Source organism: Candoia aspera, chromosome 13 (assembly GCF_035149785.1).
Source record: "Candoia aspera isolate rCanAsp1 chromosome 13, rCanAsp1.hap2, whole genome shotgun sequence".
Taxonomy (NCBI): domain Eukaryota; kingdom Metazoa; phylum Chordata; class Lepidosauria; order Squamata; family Boidae; genus Candoia; species Candoia aspera.
This window is the reverse complement of record NC_086165.1, coordinates 9,303,841-9,329,818: the sequence shown is the minus strand read 5'-3', so window position 1 is coordinate 9,329,818 and position 25,978 is coordinate 9,303,841. Positions and strand designations below refer to the sequence as shown.

Genomic DNA, 25,978 nt, shown 5'->3' with positions numbered 1-25,978 from the left:
GCTCCTATTTAGTTTTTCAACCACAGGCATCAAAATGTAGCTGAAAGTGATGTCCTGCTTTCGACAACAAGGTAACAACAAGGTAAACTAAAAGAGAGAAAGAAAAAAGAAAAAGAAGAGGGACATTCCACTGCCTCCTTCAACAATCCAAAGTATGAAAATGCCACCCTTGTAGAAACAAATGAAGACAGGCCATGCCTTTGTAAGCATCTTGTTTTCGCCCTCAAGAAATCACTGGGAGACTTTGCCACTTATCATCGTAACAAGCAGCTGCATTTACTCTTACCTTGCCTAAATTATTATGTTCCACAGCAATCTCTCGAAAGAAGAAATAAACAAAGTTCCCGTACTCAATGGCGTGAAGGAAATGGGGCTCTGAAAGATGCAAGGAAAAGAAGAGGAGTCAAAACATTTTGCTCATGATGGTTTAAAAAAAAAATGAATTTCTCTGATTGATTAAATCTACTACTAGTCTTAGAAAGGATGGTGATGTTTGTTGTGTATGTCTCTGCTGGGGACCGACCTTCCTTCCTTCCTTCCTTCCTTCCTTCCTTCCTTCCTTCCTTCCTTCCTTCCTTCCTTCCTTCCTTCTCCACCCCTCCCTTCCTCCCAAATTAGAGCATAATCCCATTAACCCTGGGAAAACTCTAAAGATGCATTGGTTTTACTGTTATCACAAAACCCTTTCCTGATCAGGAAATTCTGTTATTTCTCTTCTCTGTTTCTTTATATGTATCTGAGGTAACCCAGCTGGGTAGACGAGGGGGAAGCTATAGAACAGCACAATCACATTGTGAATGATGACCCACTCTTCTGCCCACCTCCCAAATCCCTCTCTCCTCAGTTCCACTCTCCCTCCAGAGATACTGGGAGGAAGGGCCCTGCGTTGCTATGCTTTGACTGACAGTTATATAACCCAATCATCACAATAAGCATGATATAAGAAGATACAACACGCCATTGTTGAAATGAAGAAGGTGTCAGCCTAGTGAAACCCTTGGATGGAGGGCCACTTGCAGTCCCACTTAAGAGCAGAATATGAATATTAATAATCAGGCGCAGGCAGCATGAGTACCCAGAGTGAACACAACTACAAATCCCTCCTTTGCCGACCCCTTAAGCCCCCCTCCAACCACAACTGCCTCAAACCACATGGAAACCATTTTTGGACCACAGTTCTATCCATGTGGTTGCAACACATCCAAAAGTTAAATTTTCTCTTAATATCAAGTTTTAACATTTAAGCCATAGATTTATTAAATAAAGATAGATTTTTAATCAACAAACCAAGGCTGTAGTTTTTCATTTTGCCTTCTATTTCAAATATGTCTGATTACTACTGCTGATACTTGTGCATCAAGTGGATTTTAAAACGATCTGTAGTTTTAAAATGAGAATTTACACTAATTTACTTAATTTTATGGTGCTCGTCAATTTTATTTACTTGTGTTTTTCCTCTTTTTTGTTTGTCTTCTTTTCTCTCCTTTATTTTTTAAGAGATGGGAAAGAGATGAAAACTGCACTGTAAGCCTTAAAATAGGCTAACTTAATATAATCTCCCTACTTCAACAAAACTCCTTCCCCAAACCCAGGAAAATATAGCTAATCCTGGGCTTCTCCATGTGTGCCATGGCATCACTTGCTTTGCATCACTGGCTCACCCACTGTGGTTTTTGCCCTCCCCCAAATGTTAAAATGTGCTCCCTAGTCACCAAATATTTGTTCATCTCTGCACAAAATCAATTAAAAGGGAAGAAAATTCTTAATCGCAGATATTGGGTTCTCTCAACTGACTTAGAGCCTTGTCTGATATGGCTGTGAGAGCTGGACCATAAGGAAGGCTGAGCGAAGGAAGATAGATGCTTTTGAACTGTGGTGCTGGAGGAAAATTCTGAGAGTGCCTTGGACTGCAAGAAGATCAAACCAGGAAATAAAGCCAGACTGCTCACTTGAGGGAATGATATTAAAGGCAAAACTGAAGTACTTTGGCCACATAATGAGAAGACAGGACAGCCTGGAGAAGATGTCGATGCTAGGGAGAGTGGAAGGCAAAAGGAAGAGGGGCCGACCAAGGGCAGGATGGATGGATGATATTCTAGAGGTGACGGACTCGTCCCTGGGGGAGCTGGGGGTGTTGACGACCGACAGGAAGCTCTGGCGTGGGCTGGTCCATGAAGTCACGAAGAGTCGGAAGGGACTGAACGAATAAACAACAAAACAAAACTGATCATTTGGGACATCATAAAGAATTGGAGTCTTTGTGCCGCATAGAGCCCAACAGGTAATAAATAAATAAAACAGTCTTATATAGCCATTGTAGCTTAGCAGCTACAGAGAGCCATGGAGATGGCCTTGAAGGAAATATTCAGAAGCTGTTACAGAAACAAGAAGAGCAGGAGCATCCCTTAAGTCCTGGGGAAGGAGATAGTATATTAGGAAGAGGATCAGGCTGGCTTCTCCCTGACTCAGTGGGGTATAAGTGGGACAGAAGATAAAGCACACACAGGCTTGCAAGATTATTTTACTATAGCCTATCTCAGTAAAGTATAGTTACAGTCTTCCTGTGGAGTCAGTTCTTGATCTGGTATACCTCGTAGGCCTGACACTTGCAGAGTGGGTGGAGAAAGCAACAAGCCCAGATTCAGTCTCTGTCATTTCTGAATAGGGTTGGAAAAAGTCCTTAGCTGAACCTCAGACATCTGCTGCCAGGTGATATGTAGACTATATTCAGCTCATTGGACCAATGGAATCAGGAACTGAGAATCCAGTTCTTGGTTTATCTAGTCTAGTGTTAGAGAGCCAGTTTGGTATGGTGGTTAAAGCATCGGGCTAGAAACTGGGAGACCGTGAGTTCTAGTCCCACCTTAGGCACAAAGCCAGCTGGGTGACCTTGGGCCAGTCACTTTCTCTCAGCCCTAGGAAGCAGTTGATGGCAAACCACTTCTGAAAAAATCTTGCCAAGAAAACTGCAGAGACCTGTCCAGGCAGTCTCAGAGGATCAGACACAACTGAACAGATTTTTTAAAAAAATCTAGTTTTGCTTCTGATTGGTTCAGATAACAGGACTTCCCCACAAACTTGGTACCTGAAACCGATTTTTATGGGAAATGAAAGGAACTGAACCAGGAATTTGGGGATGCAGTTCATGTGTTTGGGACCACATGCCCACCATTGCCAAGCTGGCACACAAAAAACTCAAGGAGTAGGATTTGCTAACCTTCATAACTCCTCAGGCAAAGAATGGAAGAGTTCAGGGAGGCTAAGGGATATTTCTTCACAAAGCATATTGGATGTAGGCAATTTACAAGATGATAGTCACCAACCTGGAAGGTATTGAATGTGAACAACAACAACAACAACAAAAAACTTGTGGAGGAGAAGGCTATCAGCATCTGGTGGCTATGCCTTACCTTCAGAACCAGAGGTAGAATACCTTTGTATACTAGTTGCAGGAGAAAAGAAGCAGGATAGGCTTTCTGCACCGTGTTTGTCTTGTGGCTTCCCAGAAGCCATTGGCTTTTGTAGGAACAGACTAACTAGGCCTTCAGTCTGTTTCAGTAGGACCCTTCCTATTTGTTAGAGCCTTTCTGATACTACAAACAAAGTTCTGTTGATGCTTCAAAAGATGCAGATGCCAAGAGCTTTGCTGTGGTTAATCAAAGCACTTTAGGACATCCAACTATGGATGAAGTCAAGCTCCAATGAAAGTGTAAGACTCTTAATGTCAGCTAATGGACTGTAAAAAGGCCTCAGAGGAATTGTGCTACAGCTCCAGTCTTTGTTACTACAGCTTCATTCATTTGCTGATTTGATTGGTTGGAGGGGGAGAATGGCTTTATTCTTGGGCCAAATTACAAAAAAAAAAAGCAGGTTTCGTGCTTTGGATGGTACTATGTTGAAAGTTTGGAGCAGCAGAACTTGGACATAAATATTGAAGCTGGTGGATCTTTCATGTCACTGCAGCAAGACATTGAGATTGGGAAGAAAAGTGCTTATAATAGTATCAGGCACATTAAGAAAATATTGCTCTCATGAAGAAAAAATGTGCAATCAATTGATTTACTATGTTTTCAGTGTTACACAAGACTTAAGCAAATGATCCTGTACAGGTTTGATCAGGAGATTTATTCTCACTGAATACACAGGAGCTTCCAGATAACTGTGTATAGGAATTGTGGCCTTTACCATTGTAAAATAAATAAAACTTTTTTTGTTCCAGCTCACAGGTTATAACATAATGTACCATTTAAAGACATTTAAAAAGAGCAGGGGAAATAAAAGAAATTGTTCCTGGAGAAATTTGCTAATGTGCCATAATGGATTAAGTACTTAAATTAATTAAGAGTTTCTAAAGTGCCCAATCATAGATGAAGATATCCTATAGATGACTCTATGACTAAGTGCTCAGAATAGGGACTTCCCAGATATAGCAAATGAAGACAGCTCTATAGAAGTCTAAAATTCTTATTTGTACACACTGGCCCCATTTTGATTTAGTAAATAAAAATAGTTGATTGTTACAAAACTAGGCTGCACTGAACTGGGATGCATGGATTCTTCTTATCTCCTGTGAGAAGTTTGGAAGTTGTGGGTTTTTGCAAAACTACAGCTAAGCATTGAGCATTACTGCACTAGTGGTTTATAGCATCACCCAGCCATAGCTCTGGCAATAAAAAGCCGTTTGTGTTATGTCGCCACAGAGATGGCTGGATAATGGTACCAACTGCTAATTGCAGAAATGCTAATTGCATCTGGACCCAGGCAGTTACCCAAAGTAAGCCAACTCAGACCATTATAAATCTGGCTTGTTTCAACTAACTATAGCTAAGATCAATGATAGTATACAACTGCTTTTCCCAACCTGACACCTTCCAGAAGTGTTTGAGGTCAATTCCATGGTAGGGTAGCCAACAGCCGATCCTCTAAACGAGTGTTTTTCAATCTTGGCAACTTTAAGAAGTGTGGACTTCAACTTCCAGAATTCCCCAGCCAGCCATGCTGGCTGGAGAATTCTGGGAGTTGAAGTCCATACATCTCAAAATACCCAAGGTTGAAAAACACTGCTCTAAACAGTGATTCCTTTGGAATGTGAGTTTCTGAGTTTAAGGACTTCCCAAACTGGAAAGGGTTGAGCACTTAGAGTTGACCCACAAATCAATATTCTTATTTATTTAATCCATATCCCATTTTTTGCCAAATATGTTTTCCAAATTGGATAATAATGAAACAATACTGGTTTCCATAGCTTTCTGTATTTTTAGCCTTCCCCGTAAAGAAATTCTTGTAAAGGAAGGCAGGAGGGGGGAGAAGAGATACCATTAAAAAATCAATATATCCCTATAAAATGTATGTAGAAGCTATGACAGTATTAGAGATTTACAGTACCCCATAGGATCCAGAAGCAAAACTCCAAAGCACATTTTTTAAAAAACCCCCACAGAATTAGAATTAAAACATAAGCACAAATCAGTTCAAAGCCCAATTCATACACACCAACCAATTAAAGAAGCAGAAAAGAAATGAAGCCCAAGCAGTTGAAAAACGTAGCTTCTGCACAGAAGCCAGCTGAAACACCAACAGCTTTTCTGAAGCAAACCATCTTTGCCTGCTGGTGGAAGGGTAACAGAGAAGAAGCGAGAATGGCTTTTCTTGGCAGGCAGTCAGAGAGCTGTTGATTGCTAAGTGGCCCACGGAAAAATACCCAGCCTTTTCAGGGAAAAGGGGCAAACATACCTCCCCATTTTATTAATCGAAAAAGCAGGCCTCCAGTCTAGGATGTCTGGGAACAATGGATTAAAATTCAAATATTCAGAAAGCTGACTTGTCAGGAAAATCATTATGATCCAGAAATTGTACTTCAACTCTCTTAATTTGGGGATAAAGGCTATTGGAAAGGGAAAATTGCAGGTAATGATTCAAGTTTCAGCAGAAGTACCTTTTATCCACTTGGAATCATACTTTATTGTTCGTAATGCCGACCCGTCCCCCATGCTTCGATAAATAACTGCGTCACTTGCCAAGAAATCTGCCACTGTGGCAGAATAGAGTTTTCCATCTAGAACAGTAACACACAGGGAGCGTTCAGTTGCTATATGATGTAGCATTCTGGTTCCATTCCTGTTATCTTCTCTGTCAACAGCTATTTATATATTTCTACATTTTGCTTCCCCCCACCCTGCCATTATCTCAATCACTTTATATATTTATTCATTCTTTTTAATTTAGAGTTGGAAGGCTCAGAGTGCTGTAAAGAAAATGCCTTGTAGGGCAGAAAGACGGTTCCAGGAAATGGGAAGGCTTTATTACCGCATATACATTTCTCATGTAAACAGCTAATAAAAAGCATGAGCGGGGGGCTGATCAGAATCCAACTCTGGGTGATTTACAAGAGACCATCTGAGCTCTGACTTCCAAGACTTTCACAACAGAAGCAGTAAAATGTATTTTTCCCCACTTCATTCAGATTGCTGAAGTTAATTAAGAAAGTCAGATAGGTCTTTTTAAAAATCCAAAGTATAGGCCTTTTGGACTTCACTCTAGTTAACAGCTCTTAGAATTTGAGCATAAAGCAAAACAGACCAAATGAATCAAGATCTGGCTTACAAAATGGTTTCTAATTCCAGAAAGGGGATATTAACTTTTTAAAAAAACTCTGCAGAGACACAGTGACATCATAAGCCTTCCTACTGCACTTTCTGTATCATCTTTCAATGTGATCCATTAGAAGAAAATGTTCTCACCAGCAAAGAGGGCAACATTGGTTTGCTTGGCATCAAATGGGCATCTTGCCAAGCCACTAATTTCATCACCATCATACTCCAAGGTATTCAGCTGAAGAAGAAATGTACATTGTTTTGGTTAGGCCATTTCAGCTTCTCCAGGTCCGTGCAACAAACCAGCAAAGAACTGGGTTTTCATACACCAACCTTCCTCAAAGTGGTACCTTCCAGATATGTGGAATTTCAACTTTCATAATTTCAAGCCAAACTGAAAGGCTAGCATACAGGTTCATTCAGTCTGCTAAATCTGACCTCATTTCTCCAACAACACTGAAGATGTATTGCTCAAGGAACCAAACGGTGGAGCAGTTTTTGCATCCACAAGGCTACAATCCATGATGGATAGATGCTTCCTTTAGGTTCAGAACTAATTAATTAGTAGTACTGGGAGAGGCTTAGTAAATGTGTGTCTTATTGGAACCACCTTGTCAGCCATTATAAGTAATGAGAACCTTTGGCCTACATTGGCTGCTGGCTCTTATATTAATTTGAAAGGATCTGCAAGCTATGATGACAACTTATGGATGGACAATGGGACAAGATGGGGGCTGAGCCCTTGAAAGCACCAGAGGTCTAATACATACTCTAATGCATATGCAGAATGGTGGATGTGCACAAGTATGTTTTGGATTTAACAGAACTGCTTCCCTCGAATGGTCTGTTAAATCAAGGTTTTGCTACAGAGTGGTTGGAAAACCAGATGATGACTTGGAAGATTCAAATTCAAATCTCCAATTAGCTATGAAGCTCAGTAGGTGATTGGATTGTGAGTTGGTTCATATTTCTCTCACTGTAATCTAACTTGCAGGATTGTTGTGAGAATAAAGGGGGTGGGCATGGAAAAACCAATGAACATTTGTGCTCTGATCTCCCTGGAGATAAAATAGGATGACAATGGCAACATTGATAGGGAATCTTTGGAGTGCACCAAAATGCCCCTTGGCAGGGATCAGTCTTACTAGTCTGGGCACCGATCCTTACCCGATAGTAACGGCACATAGGATTAAAAGCGTTCGATCCACAGACAAACACCATCTCATCATTCCTGGGGACGAAGACTTTAATAAAATTATGGCATTCATCCTAAAAAAAAAATTAAAAAGAAGACGAGAGAATGGCTTACATTGCTATTCACTAGCAAATATTTTTGAACATGTGTTCAGTGAACTGGAACGAGGAGGGGAAAAAACAATCTAGAGTCAACAAAGCACTTGCAATTTCAGTGTAAATAAAAGCTCTCTTTCTATGAATCTGATCAAATGCAACTCATTTCTTAAGAACATTAATTTGGACTTTTCGTTTTTGCTACGGCCCATCACATCAAAGGTCTTTCTGAAAAAGACAGTGCGGCATTCCATCTGCCCCTCTACTCTGGTTACCCCAAATTCAGATTTTTGCAGCAACAAGCAGATTAATTAATGAATCAGCAGTTCTAAAACAGCATCAAGCACGATCTTTTAAAAGATCTCAGTGGTTTGAAACATTTCGCTTAAAAGACAAACCTACTTTGTGTTTTCCTTTCATAGCGCAGTTCTCTCTGTCCTGTTGCTTTGACCGCCATGTTAACTTCTGTTCAGATAAAACAATGAATAAGACCATTTCATCTTTAACCAAGGATTTCTGGTTTTTAAAAAACACAAAAGTGATTTACAGTATTTTCCAACCTTGCTCGGAACAACTTCTCCTTTTGGAATGTCATTCAAGTTGACAGTATAAACTTGGTCCCTGGAAGAAAACAAGGGGCATATTAGAAATCCCATTCCACAGCCTGCTTTGAAAAACCAGACTTTGACTTCAAAAATCAAGATCTTTTTGGCCTCGCACACAGTCCCTTCAGGCCATTACTGGAAGAAGCAGACATCTGCTATTAAGTAGGACCACTCATTTTTTCCAAATCAAGGTTTGAAACAAGCCAAGTTGCGGAGAGTTGGTTCAGCTTGACTTGGTATTGTGGCCTGTTCCAAAGCCACTCAACATCATTTGCAGGGTCAGAAGAAATAGGAAAGTATACGATAACTGGCTTGTTCAGTCCATATTATGACAGGAGTAACTGTACCCATAATGTCTTGCTTCAAGGAAGGACACATGGAGACAGCAAGGACTCCTCCTGCCTCAGGTAGCAAGTCATCCTAGGCTGTAGCAAGTCATCCTAGGCTGTAGCAAGTCATCCTAGGCTATGATGGCTCTTATTGGCCTTTGTAGTTATTGTCCAGAACATCAGAACACAGGATCCAGATTAATTCTGATAGACCATTTCAACCTGCATCTTCTTCCTTATATCTTTATAGGGTATCTTTATACAACCTCTGCTCCCTGGAGGCATAACTCTCAGAGAGAACAGCAGAGATACATATCAGCCTGTTGGGGGCTGAAACATGCAACTGAGTTCATGCAGCATCCAAAGCCAAAAGCAAGCAAAAGCTGCTGTGGTTGAGAGAGCTGGATAAGCCATGTTTTGTGGCTTAGCATGTTATACAAACTGAGTTAATGGTGGCTTGTTTCCTAAAACACACTTGAGCAAGCCATGGCTTAGCATAGATATTAACTAGTCTCTTGCTGCCAAACTTTTTGTGAGGTTCAGGCTGCACAAGGTCTTGTATTGGTACACACAATTGTTTGTCCAAATCAGATTCTTGTGGTTTGTCAACTATGGGAAACAGAATGTGGAACTGAATGGATCACTGGTCTGTTCAGGGTTTTCCTTTCATAAGATAAATCACTGTCCCTGTCTCCATGTGCTGATTCTCTCCTTAATTTCCTGAAATTATCTAGTGGATTATTTTAAGACAAAGTGTATAGATTAAATGCAAAACCAGGCAGCAGATGGAGGGAAGGAGGGAGAGGGGAATTTTAATTTAATCAGCGGACTGCAGGAAAATTACCTGCCAGCTATATAAAGTGTGTCTCGAATTTTCAACATCAGTTGAAAGTCCAGCTTGTGTTGGGATTCGTTGCCTGAAGGGCGTCCTCTAAACACTGGATATTGCCTGGAATCTGCAAGTAAAAACAGGTTATGCCATCACTCAGGATGATAGAGCTGAAGAATCAATAGGTAGCATTGATTAGCTGTATATACTGGGAGCACAAGGGTTTAAACTAAATTCTTTGTGTAATGTCCTGAATATCAATGAATAAAAGATGGGTAGCAAGAGCCAATGAACTTAAAAATATAAATAAAGCCTATACTTCTTGCAGCCTTTTTGATTGCAGTAGATAGACAGAGTCCATTAAAGTCCACCTTAAACTTGGCAGATCTTGGAAGGAGCAATTGCTTTCATTCAGCAAGAAAACTAAACAGCAGTCCAACAACATGTTCAGCTTTGCTGCTCACTTACAGTGGTAGTCGACCACGTTAATAGGGTCATCATCTTCTGGAAAGCTGACAGCTCGGCATCGGGAGACCATGAATAGCAGTGCATAAGCAGCAAGGAGGCGAAACTTCATGGCTGCTGCGTGGGATGGGTGGGGGACAAACCACAACTGGCAAAGCTATTTACCTGCAAGATAAGGGGGAAAGCACCATTGATGCCATTCTTCAGAGTCCTTGGCTAGCGAGCAAACTCCTTAACACACATTCTGCATGCTAGCAAAGACTGAGTAAATGACGTTGCCTGAAAGGTCCTTTTGTCTTTGCTGACAGAAAAACTGCTATGTGACAGCCCTGATTAAAACTTTTCGGTGACATACTGACATTTGCTAATTTTTGTGCTCAATTTACAAGCAGGATTTCTTTTCTGGAAGAAGGTGACAACTGCCAGCCCAGCTGAATCACAAGGATGGCAAACAGAATATGCAGCCTTGCTGACTTGGCAGGGAGGTTGTTAACATTGGGATTAAAATATTAATTGAAGTGCAATCTCTTTTCCAGCTAATTGCCACATGCTACTCAGTCAAGACCTTTGCCTGCAAATTAACCACAGCGCCTTTGCGAAGTGCAGGGCACATCAAATCCACATAAATGTTAAGCCAGCCTTTTACGTTTGAGACCTTGGGGTCTGGCTTTCTGCAAGCTGAGGAACTGTGAATTCTTAAGATACTGTATATTTAATGTCCCAAGGCTCTAACCACTAGGCAAGCCTAATGAAAGCAGAACACCAAAACTGAAATGACAGCTCTTGAGTTTCACTACAGAATTGCCAGTTTATGCCTACATTTTCAAATGGATTGCTTTACTTGAACTATGAATCAACTTTGAAGCTACTGCAGAGCAAGTTTGATTCGATGCCAGTGTAAGCCAGGATGGAATCATTTCTGGGTAACTGGGCATATTTGGAATGCTGAGATCATGTCACGGCACTTTCCCCAAGTATGCACCTCTTTATCAGTTCCTGCTACCTCTTCTGGACCACTCCAGATGCACTCTGCCATCCCAATTGCATTCCTAGCAGACTGGCACACATGGTTATAGCTACTGGCCTACTACCATCCACCGTTTCTGTTTTCTATGAATGCTTAGAGGAGTTGGTGGGGACCAGAGGAATTCTCATAAATGTAAATTACATAGGAGAGTGGTGCTGTGTTTCCATTTTTTTTTAATTAACAAGATTTTTTAAAAATTAAGACAGGTAGAGTACTAGGAAACTAATCCACTTCACCTGGGCGTTTACTAGGTTGTAAGCAGGGTCTTCCTTGTGGCTACTTCCTAATTCTTTTAATAGAGATTGCTAATCCTGAGTTAGTTTAATGAGGAACTTATTGATCCATGCGTTGCTCCTATTTGTAACCCCATCTTGATTTTTTTTTAAAAAAAAGTAGGGGAAGGGTAATGTCAATGTAAAAATGAGCAGCCATAAATCAACAGTAAATATGCTTTTGAGAAGACCAAGTAAACATTACAAATCTTTGCCCAGCCCATCTGTCCTTAATCAAGAGCCTTGGAAGTTGCAACACATCAAATCGGTAGCAACACATCTGGAAGGGCTGGGTTACCAAAAGCTACTGACATGGTTTCAAGGGATGAATGATCTGCCCATTTGAAAAGCAGTTGCCTAGGTGCCATCACAATCACTTCCTTTTTAAACTTTTCTTTCTAAAAGACAAAAGATTGTTGAGAGAGAGGAAGGGATAGAGAAAGGAGAAAACAAGGTTGCATACAATTTAAAGAAAAATGTGAAAGTTACAGCTGAAGATCCTGGTTCTGGCAAATACTGATTTTGCGGTCTCTGATTTGTAGCAAGTTACAAATTAGAAATTCACCCAAAGTTTGAGACTTGGGATAGTTGAGAAGATGCTGATGGTATCCTTATATATTCATCCAGAACATTTTGGAGAACAAAACTCCTTTCAACTCAGAAGGGACGATTGTTTCCAACTAATTAAGTTTCTGATCACTATCCCTATGGTCTCAGAAACCACCACTTACATACACTTTATTTCCCTTTTGGAGCTGCACATCAAAAAACTCTGGCTTAAAAACTACTACAGAGCCATTGAAATGCAGGGGGAGTAAAGTGATATCACTCATTAGTACAGTTTTAGCATATGCAAGGTTTCAAAATCATTGGGAGACATTCTCAGGTACTTAGAAAACAAAATAACCACATACTGTGAAAGTTAACACATTTTAATCATTATGAGAGTATCTGCCTACTCACTCACAAAGTACATTGACTAGCAACCAACTGGATCACTCAATGGACAGCAAATACATTTGTTGGTTTTTGTTTTCTTCTTTTAAAAAAAGAACAAGCACACGTTGAATTCATAGAAAAACAGCTTTGAACAGTATTTTCCATCCAGGTTCTCGCTGCTCTCTAGAATATTTCTGACATCATCTCCCAGACTCTCCAGCCAAGCAAAACCAATGGCTGGTGCTTGTATCTAGGAAGTATCAGGCTGACGAAAACTGGTTCAGAACAACTTTCTCCCAAGTTGGTGCCCTCTAGATATTTTACACTACAACTCACATGGTCTTGGGCCAGTCTGCTGCCTCGGGCTGATGGGAACCGTAGCGCAAAATATCTGGACGGTACCAACTTGGGGAAAAGTGATTTCGAAAAGGAGAGCTCATCCAGATTAATTTATGTTTTAAGCTTGGTAAGTTAGATGCAGGTGCGATGCGGTGGCGCTGCGGGTTAAACCGCTGAGCTGCTGAGCTTGCTGATCGGAAGGTCGGCGGCTCAAATCTGTGTGACGGGGTGAGCTCCCATTGCTAGTCCCAGCTCCTGTCAACCTAGCAGTTCGAAAACATGCAAATGTGAGTAGATTAATAGGTACCGCTTCAGCGGGCAGGTAACGGCATTCCGTTTAGTCATGCCGGCCACATGACCACGGAGGAAGTGTCTACAGATGAACGCCGGCTCTTCGGCTTTGAAACGGAGATGAGCACCGCCCCCTAGAGTTGGACACGACTGGACTTAATGTCAAGGGAAACCTTTACCTTACCTAAGTTAGATGCAGTAGGTACAGGTGAACATATAGGTTCAATGATAGCGGTTATGAATTGCTTTCAGAAGTGTTTGATTGTTTTGAGCGTTCTCATTTTTTTTTTTTAATGGTTACAAGCCAGGATACACTCATAATGTCACCATCTCTATTGCTATGGTACCAGGGGCAGGCCAGCTGGCTGAAAAGGCGACATTTGGAGCACAGTTGCCGCCGTGTGTGTAGGCTAACAGGGATGAACTATGTTTTCAGAACAACCATGTGGAACAGATCTTTCATGATTATATAATCCCTGGATGCAGAGATGCACATGAAATTTCTGTGCAAATATGTCTTGACTACCAATGGCAGAGGCTTTGCAGGTCTGATTTTACTTCTATTTTATTTGGGAGAAATGTCCAGAGAAACTGAATGCAATTCTTTTGAAAAACATTTATGATCGGCAATTTGAAATGCAGTGTGCTTAGCTGGCCCAATCCACGGACCTCCAAGGAAGTAAGCAACTGGAGGTGCGCTCAGAACACTACACACTTTTTAATGGACAGTCAGTTAGAAAAGAGCCACGGAAGATTATTTTTACACATGATTACTGCTGCGAGAGCCTCGTGTGGGGCAGAGTGGTAGGCAGCAGTATTGCAACCAAAACTCTCCCTGCGACCCGAGTTTGATCCCAGCGGAAGCTGGATCCTTGGGTAGCCAGCTCAGGTCAACTCAGCCTTCCATCCTTCCGAGGTCGGTAAAATGAGGACCCAGCTTGCTGGGGAAGGTGACCACCGGGGAAGGCAATGGCAAACCACCCCGCTATATAGTCTGCCAAGAAAACGTCGCGAAAGCAGCATCCCCCCAAAGGGTCAGACATGACTTGGTGCTTGCACAGGGGACGTTTCACCTTTCACCTTTCGCTGCTGTGAGACTATTATATGTGAAAAAATGGAAAGACTCTGAAATACTCACATTGGAGGATTGGTTGGTGAAGAGGATAGAACTAGCACAGATGGCAAAATTAACTTGTTTGATTAGAGAATGATCAATAACTACATTTATTAGTGACTGGAAACTCCTTATGGACTTTTTGCTGAAAAAAGAGAAAAATGAACTTGTAATTTATGGGTTTGAAGATTAGAAAGGGTAGCTTATGGAAAGAAGGAAATTATGATATAACCTTAGAGAGAGGGAAAAATATAAATATATCTATAACTGCTGTCAAGAAGATCGGAAGCTGCTTCTTTAGAATCTTCCTTTTCTATTTCTTTTTCACTTATTACTTTATTTATTCTTCTTTAATTCAAAATTTGTACTGTTTTTAATTCTGTTGAAAAACTTCTTCAATAAAAATTATCAAAAAGAACAAAGAACACTATTCACTTTTGTTCCTATATAGAATTTACACCATACAGGAAAATTGCTACCATATAGGGGGAAAAAAAACACCATACAGTTATTTATTAGATGCATGGCCTGTCTTTTTCTAGATTAGATTGTGAACCAAAGAATGGCCTGTTTCATGGTACGTAGCTAATGTCCCACTGAACTGCAATTCCTAGAATTTGCTGATGGGAGATGATGCAAGATGAATCTGCAGAAAGTATGATAGCCACCTATAATCAATTAACCATTCTCTGCCAACTGAAGCTGCAATGGAATTACTTTCAAATTTATATGCATTGGATTTCACCTCAAGGTTACCACTTAAAACGTATGTCTGGGGAAGCAAGACTTGAATGAAATTGTCAATACTTCGTGAAATATTTGCAGTTATTTGAAGAAAAATAAAAGTAAATATTCCACGTGTGTAAATCTTCTTAAGCTACCAGTCTATTCTTACACACAGACCTACTAGTCCAATGAACAACAATACATTGCCTCTAAATGGTGCCTATGGAGCCTCAGAGTAATTTTTTTTTAAATTAAGATGGTAAAATCTCTTGAAATGTATGTATCATTTTTGTATAGCACTCCCAAACTAAGTTTCATGCAAGATCTTGTGAACTCTCATGGGTGAAACTGCAGAAATCTTGCAAGATTTGGTAACTTCAATCTATTTCAGCCACTCAGATAGCTAGGCAAGTTATTTATTTATTATTAAATTTATTATGGCTGCCCACTCCAGAAGATTCTGGGCAGCTGTTTTATTAGGTGTTTGGTACCAGTTGAGAAAACTGAGTGATGGAACTGATGACTGGAAAAATTAGCTGAATCCTATAAGCTCAACTAGAAAAATATTCTGCTCTTACTCAAAAGTAGCACTCAAGGTTATCGAGGGACAGAGAGAATGGGATCCATCACAAAAGCCACAAATCCCACTTCTTGACCCCTTTCTCTGAACACACTAAACCCATCCTTTTGCTTTTAATCTGCTAAGGAAAGCAGATCTAGGAATGGTCTGATCTCCTGGAATATGAGCACCATGTAGAAAAGGAAGCCAAAAGAGCTTATTTTTTTGTAACAATTGTCGGAAAACTGTCCCTATTCTCATCTGCCCCAGATAAAAGCTGATGATGTTTGAAAAATCAGGACATGAGTCAAGACCGGGCTACTGTTGTGAGTTTGAGCTCATCCCGGCCTCTAATTGATTTCTGTGGCAGCTTGCTCCAGTGAAGTCACGACGGAATCAGCTTAGATAGGGGACACAACTTGGCAAAGAAAAGTGTGAGGGAGTTTTTAGGCATTACAAGCTGACCTGAAAAAGATGCTTTCCTAACTGTTAATGATGCTTCTGCAGTTCAGGCCCACCAGTCCAGAACTGATGGGCTGCCCTCTTTGCCAAGATTGATGAACAAGAAACGGTTCCTGGCACTTCCCCTCTGCTCGCTCTCATCCTGACAGCCTCCCATGATGCAGTGTCTAACATTAGGCTGCTAATGAATAAATGTAAACAAACCAGAATGACTAGACTCGAGCGAGAAGAGGCAAAATGATCCAAGCACAACCCAGCGCAAGATAACAATATTTTGCAGCCAAAAAAAAAAAAAAAAAGATTTTGAACATGGAAGGTTGGAACCTAGAACTTAAAGAGTACCCATGGATACTTATTTTGATCCCTCCCTAAAGGTAACACAGATCCATCCAGAACATCCATGGTAACCTGATCCAATGTACATAATTCTCCTAGGCAAAATGTTCAAGGAACATTGAAGTTCCTGGATTTGTTTTTTTGGGGGGGGGGAGGGGGGAAGGTGGTCCGAGTTATGAAACCCACCAGCAAATTACAGATTTGATTTTACTTTATTACTCAAATTTAGCCACCACCCATCTCCCCCAGAAGAGGATAATATTTGTGTCTGAGCTGCTGGCAGTGAAGAGCTGACCTTGACAGCTACACCCAGTCTAACTCTCATTAAAGATAAAACCTGTTGCAAAAGTCAACATTTCACGAGAAGGTGAAAGCGATGTTTGTTTCCTTCTGTGATTTCGAGTGATCTCTTTTACAGAACCCCCATCTTTTGCTTCTCCATTTCAAAGTGCCCAGAGCTGTCTCTCTGAAAAAGGAGACATACTTTGCTCTATGCAGGACAAACATTTTTAAACCGAGCCAGATTAGGCCTGCAACATCTTTTTCTATAAGGTAGGAAATTATTTGTGGGTCTCATATCTTCATTAAAGTATTTGGGCAGAAAGAATGAACGCAAATGAAGCCACTAAAACTTTTATCCAGGTTATGCTATCTGGTCCATTCATTTATCCTTGAACTGGATATAAGTAGTTCAGGGGAAACTGGATACCAGACAGCATCCATGAACACACACAGACACACAGACAGGTTTGAACGCATGGAGCAGAAAAAGAGTCCTGCCTTTCCCAAGACAATTCAAGGTTCTTAAGAACTTTGCATTTATTTATTAATTAAATTTATGTCACCACCCATCTCCCCCAATGGGGGACTCTGGGCGGTTTACAATAAAATAACACTAAAAACATAGCGATCTAAATTACCATTAAGATGTAATAAAATGAATGAAAAATCCAAGTGGAGATGGAACACAATCACTAAGAGGTGCTATGGCGCCAGCCGTCCCCAGGTGGAGCTATTGCTCTCCCCCTCCCAAGCAAGGCGGCAGAACCAGGTCTTCAATTTCTTCCGGAAGTCCGAGAGCAGTCTCAACTCCGGGGGCAAGATATTCCAAAGGGCGGGCGCCAGTGCAGAGAAGGCCCACCTCCTGGAACCTGCTAGATGAAATTCCTTTACTGATGGGGTCCGTAGCATGCCCTCCCTGCCTGATCGGGTGGGATGGGTCAATGTTATGGGGATGAGACAATCCCTTTCCTTATGATAAAGGTATCCTAATGGTTTTGAACCTCTGGCAGCCAATTATTCCAGATATTTTCACACGAGCTGCCCATGAGCCAATATATATGTTGCTCAAGGGGGTCTCAGGGTGTTGCACCATTAGTAGCAATGCATTTCTCCACTGTGCAAGTACAGTGGCTTGGGAAGCTTTGCATCTAGATGTGCTTTCATTGGGAAGAATGCCACACCCAGAGCTGGCACAGGAATTGATGCACGCAACTACACGTAGGTCAAGGTAAAAGTTGCTGAGTAATGCAAAGGTAGTCAACAATAAGTAAAAGCCAACTTCAGGTCAAAGAATAAACTGGGGTCTCCTTTAGGAATCAGTGAATCATCTGATTGTGGAGTCTGGTGCAGAGAAGTAGCCTAAGTGGTCTCCCTTTTTTAAACCAGCCAGGTTGGGGGCTCAGATCCCTGGATGACATTCTTCATCTTTAGCTTGGGAGCCAGCTATCTCCATCACACTGACAACAAAGGTCTGCATAGTTAAACCAGTGGTGTTCTCCATAGTAACATATGGCTGTGAGAACTGGACCATAAGGAAGGCTGAGCAAAGGAAGATAGATGCTTTTGAACTGTGGTGCTGGAGGAAAATTCTGAGAGTGCCTTGGACTGCAGGAAGATCAAACCAGTCCATCCTCCAGGAAATAAAGCCAGACTGCTCACTGGAGGGGATGATATTAAAGGCCAAACTGAAATACTTTGGTCACATAATGAGAAGACAGGACACCCTGCAGAAGATGCTGATGCTAGGGACAGTGGAAAGCAAAAGGAAGAGGGGCCGACCAAGGGCAAGGTGGATGGATGATATTCTAGAGGTGACGGACTCGTCCCTGGGGGAGCTGGAGGTGTTGACGACCGACAGGAAGCTCTGGCACGGGCTGGTCCATGAAGTCACGAAGAGTCGGAAGCGACTGAACGAATAAACAACAACAAAGTATCACACATGCAATTGCTTCTCCCATGTTTAGCTGAATGGGCAGATCCAGGAAATTCTGCTTCTGCACAAACTGCCCCACAGGTTTTGTCAAATGGATGGCCCTACATGCTGATCTCACTTATTTCAGGAAGGTGCAATATGAGATAATGTATTAGCAGTTGTGCTCAATTTTACTTACACATCAGAATGTGCCTACTGTTAAACAAGAACTATAAACTTTATTTCTGATTATTATCTATGCATTAACAATCATGGGCTTGTTTCCAGAGTGGCAACCATATTAACTGTTACAGCTAATACAAGGAGTTTGGTGCACCTTATGGCATGGGTCCTTGTGCATTGCAAGCCACTTCATTAGATGCATAATGAAGAAGCCCTCGTGAATTACATGAATTTAAATTAAGAACTTTTAACAACTCCATCTTGGATTTTATATTTTATATTTTATTTTAAAAATGCTGTTTTTATTGTATTTTAATCTGTATTTATCTTAGTTTTATTGTAAACCACCCAGAGTCACTGAGTGAGATGGGCAGTGATAAAAATATAATAATAATAATAATAATAATAATAATAATAATAATAATAATGTTTTTTCACAATGTTTTCATTCTTCTTTTTCCTTGGATCATGGTACCTGCCTTTTCTTCCTTTCCTTCTTCTGTATAGAGCCATTTGTGCTCCATCAGTGTTTTATCCCTCTTTTGCAAAACCATGGTTATTTTTGTTTTATGGCAAAAGCTATAGTTAAGTTTATAAGACCAGTGAGGTTGCCCTACCCAACAGAATGAAATGTGTGTTTGCACAGAGCCTTTAATTGCAGAAATCAGCTAACACAACTACTGTAAACCTAGTCAAAATTCAGATGAACAGATGGTTTATCCCCAGAAATTTGCTGCATGGAGTTAAGAAAATGGGACTGTGGGTTCCAGACATGCTTAGCTCCATGTCACTGAGGGTAATTAAACATTAACAAACAGTAGCTTGTAAGTCACAATCTCCTTATGTTAGAGTGTTTCCAAGAAAAGTGTCAGATCTTGACATCGGAACAAAGCAAAAAAGCTGTCTTCGCAACAATGAGGAAGAATTGGTGCTTGCTGCAAATAAAAAATGGAAAATGAGCTATTTATCCACAGTAGGTTATTTAGAGCACTGCTAGGTCAACCAGCAAGAAAAGCATCTGATACCGTTAGCTATATGGCTGCTGTGATTAGTGCCGGTCAGAAGTGGATCACAGCAGGGCTTTACTTGAATTATGAAGACTAAATCTATAGAACACCATCCCCCTTTTCCCCTTGTTAGGTAGTCTGAGAAAAAATTCTTGGATTGGGTTCAAGAAACTCTTCTTCCCCTTCTCCTTGCTGCTGTCTGAGATGGAGACAATGCGCCCTCACCTCTCTCCATGTACAGAAGCCAACTTGGCTGGCAGGCTATTATTACCACAACACGGACAATGAAATGCCTTCTTCTACCACACCTAACTGAAGCTGGTAGAATATGAACCAACAGCTCCAAGGCTAGAGAGGAAACATTATGTAAGCAAATTGCAACTGCTTCCCAAGGCATCAAAGAGCCCACCAAGGATCCAGTACTGTAACTGCGAAGGGCAGAAAGAAGCCTAACGCTGAAACTCTGAAGAATAGGTACATAAGCATTGTGCATGTAGCTGGTATGTCTAACTCAGATTCACAGTTCACATCTCTACAAGTGAGAGATGGCTTTCTGTCACACTACCCCATAGCAAAGGCCTTCGTCTTTGTCAAAGAAGAAGCAGAAGGACATGGAGAGAGGTTGGAAAAAGCAACCCCTGGTTTTCATCGCAAATCTTCAAGAAGCTGGAGAAGTCCCTAGAAACTGAAGTGGGACATCATTTACTTCAGGAAGCCTTTTCTTTCAGTAGAGGTAGGTCAAGCTGCATAGCCAGGAACTTTCAACAGATGTTTGGTTTCTGTTTTCTATGTTGGGTTAAGTCCTATTTTCTTTATCTTTTTATCCTCGTTTGAGATTGGTTATTTAATTTCAGCCTTTGTTCATAATTCAGGCTAAGATCATGAAGACCCAACTTTTCTTTAGAATCATGTGAGCTGTTCTATTTTGAACTCTCTCCAATCTCTTCAGAGACTTGGGGCAGAGGGCTCTTCATTTATGGTATTTGTGGTGTGTCCAGAATACTGTTTTTTTAAAGGAATTTTTTCCCCTCTCTTAACTGTTCTATTATATTGTCAGGATCTGAGGAGATTTGTAATTTTCTGCTTTTCACTGAACATCTGCATTTTAATCTTTAAAGTAAAAAAAAGTTTATCCATCCATCCATCTCTCTTTCTCTCTCTCTTTTTAAATATAGATAGTCCTCACTTACCAACCACAATTGGGACCAGCATCTCTGTCGCTAAGCACCATGGTTCCTAAGCAAAAAACCACGTGACCCTGCCAGACTCATGATGTCACTTCCGCTTCCATCATTAAGCAAACCACCATGGTCATTAAGTGAGACATCATGTGACCACAACTTGCAATTTCACTTCCGTGTTCTCTATTAATTCTGCTTGCTGGAAGCCGGTTCTGAAGCTCACAAATGGCAATCACGTGACTGCACTATGCTACAGCAGTCGTAAATGTGAGGATTCGGCCCAAAGCTGTCTTTTTTCCAACTGTTGTAACTTTGAACAGTTGCTAAACAACGCAGTTGGTAAGCAAGGACTACTTGTATAAATATATCAATAAAATAAAAATACATTTTCAATTTGTTTATCTCCTGAGAGAAGGGCTGAATTCTCTAGTCACCACACCTCTATGCTACATAGCCAGGAGGCAGTACTATCAAAACTATTTTAACCTTTCCACTTTGAGCTTTTAATCACCGGAAAGGCCACATATAATGTGGTAGCCCTATCTCTTTCATCCCTTGGGTTAGGGGTAGACATCAGTTAAGATGCCTCCTGGAGGTAGATGGTGACAGCAGGAACCACCAAGCTTCTACCTTAAGACAGAAGGCAAGACCAGGGTGTGAAGAATCAGAGAGCTTCTGGGAAAGGAGGTTTCTAGACTTCCATTCTGCAGGTCTCAATATCACAAGAATAATTCTCAGAACTTCTTCACCCTGACACAGACAAGGATTTTTTGGGTTTGAAGCCTTGTTCTCATCTGCAATGAATATTCTAATCCGGATCAGTCAAGTCTAAACCTTCTGCCAGATCCAGCCATCAGCTGAACAAGGGGTTAAATGTCTAGAGACCTACAGAAGGAGGCAAAGATAAGGTTGGCGAAGGAACGCAGGAGCCATTAATTGATAAAAGAGACTGCAAACAAAATCTCAGCCCTGGGAAACGAGAAGCAGAAGAAAAAGACTGCCTTGATTCTGCATGGTATAAGAGAGGACCGAGCACAACTTTGGCAGGCTTTCAAGTTTCTTTTATTATACCCTCCCACGATACAGTAGAGTTCCAGTAGTCCTTGCAATGCCTGTTTACTGACCTGCCCTAGTTCAAAAAACTGACGTCACCTGAATTTATAGACAAACCTGGATATACACGCTGATCCCAAGGGCACATGGTTCAGCAGTTGTGTGGCTGTAATGGTATGAGGGAATGACCTTCAGTCTTGCAAGATTCTGTTAACTGTCTTACAACAGAGATAGAGTTAGTACTCATAGTTTGTGCTTCTTGTCTGGACTACCTCGAAGGGCTAACATCAATCTCACAAGTATTTTCCTCTCCTCTCCTTTCACTCTCTAGAAAACTAGGGAGGGTCCCTTCTGAAATGCTTCCCATGCCCCTTCTTCTGTGGACTGAGATATCTTTTACTTGTCTGTCCAGTCTGCAGCTCTTCCTCCTGTCTCCCAAGGTCATTCCCTCAGACCATTACAGCAGCTGGCCAATGCTCTGTTCTCCAGTTAACCTGCCATGGGTACCCACTTCCCAGCCCAAGTTAAATGGGACAGCTGTTGTATTCTGCCCAATGGCGGGACAGAGTGAGTGCGTAACAGAAGCTGCTCCTGGAGAAGAAGACGACAAAGTCACAAAGCCTAAAACTCTATCTACATCTTTCTCTCTCTTTCTTTTCCCCCTCCCACTTTTTTTGCTCAGGTTGTAGCATCCAGTGAATTATCACATTAGCACCAGGTGATCTCTACCATTGACGGTGCATTTTGCATATGAATGGACACATTTAATTAGTTGGTACTTAAATTATATAGAACATGATCAGGATTTCCTTTTGTATAAACTATCGACAACTGCAAAGGGACGGTGGGAAAAAAAATCAGTATGCGAAGAGCAAATAACTGATCTGTTGCTTTAACCGTACTGTTCAGGTTTTCAGCAACAACAAAGGACGGTGTGTTAACACCTCTTGATCTGTTTCAAAGCAACTGAATCTAATATTCCCTCCACCCCTCCCAGGTTTAACACAAAACTTTACTACTGAATATCACGGCTTTGATCTTAATTGGCTGCAGTTATTTGCAAGCTTTTAACTTTTCTGCGAGAATCCTGCTCCCTCCCCCTTCCCCTACAAGCTGATGGAAGGCTTGCAAATGGATAGGATGACTTTTAATGATCCAAGTATTCATGGCTTGATTAAATGCTTTGAGGACAACTTTCATGTCATCCCCGAAAGAAGGGGGAAAAATTACATCATTGCTAATGGAAGGCAAAAACCAAGCCACCATCCTGAACTCTACTGAAAGCATCAATTTAATTGACTTAAAAGTAAAATTCGACAGCCCCATTTTCTCCCCTTCATCCTTTTCCTCCACACTACCCTTCTGCTGGGATGAAGTGAGAATCCGGCAGCTGAGAGCAGGCTTTTGTTTTCAACACCACATCTCCCCATCAAAAAACTTCCCAGTGGAGTTTCACGCCTGTGGAACAAAGGTTCCCTTGACAGTCTGCCAGGACCCGCACTTATGCTACATTTCTAGGACAAAGGGCAAGGCACTATTGTTTGCACCAGCTTGTGATTAACTCCTATGAAAGGTCTATATACTGTTAATTTAAAGTAGCTGCTTGATGGATCGTTATTTGCAGTGCAGACACCCCATGCATCCCAGATGAATGCAGAAGATGTCTTGAACGCTGGATGCTTTCTGTTCAGAAGGCTCAATTTCCCCCAGCCCTTCCCAAGCCATGTTCTGACAGCACTCAGAGTTCTTCAGTGAAAGCATATGGCAAGGGTGGTCCATATCGCAAGGCCTACATATCCCTTGGATCAAGCTGGAGCAGAGCAAGTAGGCAGGCTTTATAGCTCAGTGGGGAACTGCAAACATTGCATCTACAGATTCAACGTCTGCCAACTCAGTATTTAGCAGTAATGGTAAGGTAGATAAGGGAGACCTCCATTAGAGCCCCCTGGTTGTTGTTATCCATCAGAAAAGTTAAGATGGAACTAGAGGAAGACAGCTGTCATGAGTGCCGTTGAGCTAAAGTCATCAGCGCAATGGCACACATGACAATGACAAGGAAATAGGTGAAGGGGTACAAGTTAAGTAGCCATCAACCCACAACGACTAACGGCCAACAAACAATAGCTAAACGGATCACGGAGCCACCCAAGCCATCAGCGGCAATACAACGGGGATCGCCCAGCTGAAAGCAATCAGCAGAAGAATGGAAACCTGATGATGGGCGATCCCGGAAACCCTCACCCACCGGCAGGGCAACGCATGGGACAAAGGGGGGTGACGTGACCGTGAGCGAGGGGGCGCTGACCGGCGCGGGGTATTTAAACCCCGCACCGGCGCGCTCCTGTCACTCTCAGCTTTTTTCTACCAACGCTGTACCTGCCCTGCAATAAACCAGAGCCTGATTCGCAAACCAGTGTCTGAATGTTATTCAGAGGTAGGCAGCGCATGACAACAGCTGTCTATGGAACGACTGTCACATCTACTACCAATAGGGAGCAGACAACACATGGAACGAACTTCTACTGATTGGAAGCAACCTTTCTTCCTGCCAGCTACACTCTTTCAGCAAGAAGGATAAATACAGTTACTAACATTAATGCATTTCTTCATAGTCTTGATGTTCTCTGTACATGTTGAGAATCCAACTTCCAGGACTTTGAGCTTTCAGATTCTGCTGGTTTGACATGCTACAGTGGGCAACTAAAATGGTGTGTGTGCATGTGCATGCAAGTGCATAATTTCACACTTACTCCTGTGTTGTACATCTACTGTTGACCACTAATGTGTTCATACCTTCTCCTGCAGGTGAAACCAAGATAAATAGCCTTGTGTTGTCTAGATGCTTGGGATTACACAAAGGGAAGACTGCATGGAATCCCCCAACTAATCTGTCAGATCTCTATTTAGCCATACTTACCTACCTTGTGTGTGCGTGCCTTTTAGTCAATCTTGACTCCTGCTGATTGCCCAGACAAGTCCATGTAGTTTTCTTGGCAATTGTTTTGAAAGTGGTTTGCCACTGCCTTCTTCCTAGGGCCGAGAGAGAGTGACTGATCCCAATAACACCCAGATGACTTCATGCCTAAGGCAGGACTACAACTCACAGTCTCCTGGTTTGTAGCCCAGTGCCTTTAACCACTACACCAAACCACTACCTACCTACCTACCCACCCAATATTTCTGCCTTTTTCTTCCATGGTTCCCCCATTAACTCATCCTTGATACTGTCTGCCCCATGCGTATGAGGTTGATCCACCTGTACCCACACATTAACATGGGAAACCAGCCTTCTCCACCCTATGTCTTCCAAATGTGCGGATCTAGAACTCACAGAATTCCCAATGTATGAGTTTCCAAGGGGGCATCTCACATTATTTTTCACTGATAGAACATTAGCTTACATGCCGAGGTAATGATGCAGAATGGCTGCTCTGATGCAGCTTGCGGTCAATGCCTCACTTGCTCACGGAAGATGAAAACTTTGAAAGCGTTTGTTCACACCCGAGCAGCCTTCAAAACTCTACTACATCAAAAGGCATTGATTTGCCACGTGGGTGCCTTGCATTTCTCATCTGAGACAAAGTGCAATAAAATCATGGGAGTCAGGGAAAGGGAAACCAATTTTAGTATCCTGGCTGTACAACTGTTTTGCAGCATTACCTTCAAGCGTAAAGGCTCTTAGGTTTTTTAAAAAATTGCCTAATCAAATGCAGATGCTGTTCTAGTCATGTTAGACTAGACATTTCTTTCTATCCTAGCACAGGGCCTCCTGAATCACATTATTGCATTTGCTACTGTATTAAGTTTGCATTCAGTATTTAAGTTTGGCAGGATGCATTTCTAAATGCAGCGTGTTACTAATGGATTACCCACCCATGGGCTAGAGAAAGGAGGAGCTACTATGCTCCGGGTCCTTGGGACATCTTGGTATCAAAGGAGTTTTTAAAAGTCTCTGGAGCTTTGACTGGAATATTTTGATTGGGTTCAAGGATGCCTAACCATGAGTTGTAGCATATTTCACAATTAGCTGGGTTCACACAGCATGCTAAAACTGAAACCAATGAAACAGCATTCTGGCTTAGAACAATGTGTGAATCCAGCCTTGGTCAGCACAGATCATGCTGAATCCAGATGTTCCTTGGCTGGCCAGCACAGATATGTAGAGATGCACCTTTAAGAAAGTA

At 41.7% G+C, this 25,978-nt stretch overlaps 1 protein-coding gene across 9 annotated transcripts in view; it reads right to left on the bottom strand.

The window, feature by feature from the left end:
* Positions 1-25,978, bottom strand: part of SEMA6D (semaphorin 6D) — a 65,633-nt gene that overhangs the window by 19,670 nt on the left and 19,985 nt on the right. For all 9 annotated transcript variants that reach the window (XM_063313892.1, XM_063313898.1, XM_063313896.1 and 6 more), the window contains exons 2-9: positions 10,115-10,276; positions 9,662-9,773; positions 8,444-8,504; positions 8,286-8,348; positions 7,761-7,862; positions 6,741-6,831; positions 5,936-6,055; positions 287-375 (exon numbers count right to left, since the gene is read on the bottom strand). In XM_063313892.1, the coding sequence (XP_063169962.1) occupies positions 287-375; positions 5,936-6,055; positions 6,741-6,831; positions 7,761-7,862; positions 8,286-8,348; positions 8,444-8,504; positions 9,662-9,773; positions 10,115-10,223 (747 nt within the window). In that variant the 5' untranslated portion in view covers positions 10,224-10,276. The remainder of the gene's footprint in view (positions 1-286; positions 376-5,935; positions 6,056-6,740; positions 6,832-7,760; positions 7,863-8,285; positions 8,349-8,443; positions 8,505-9,661; positions 9,774-10,114; positions 10,277-25,978) is intronic.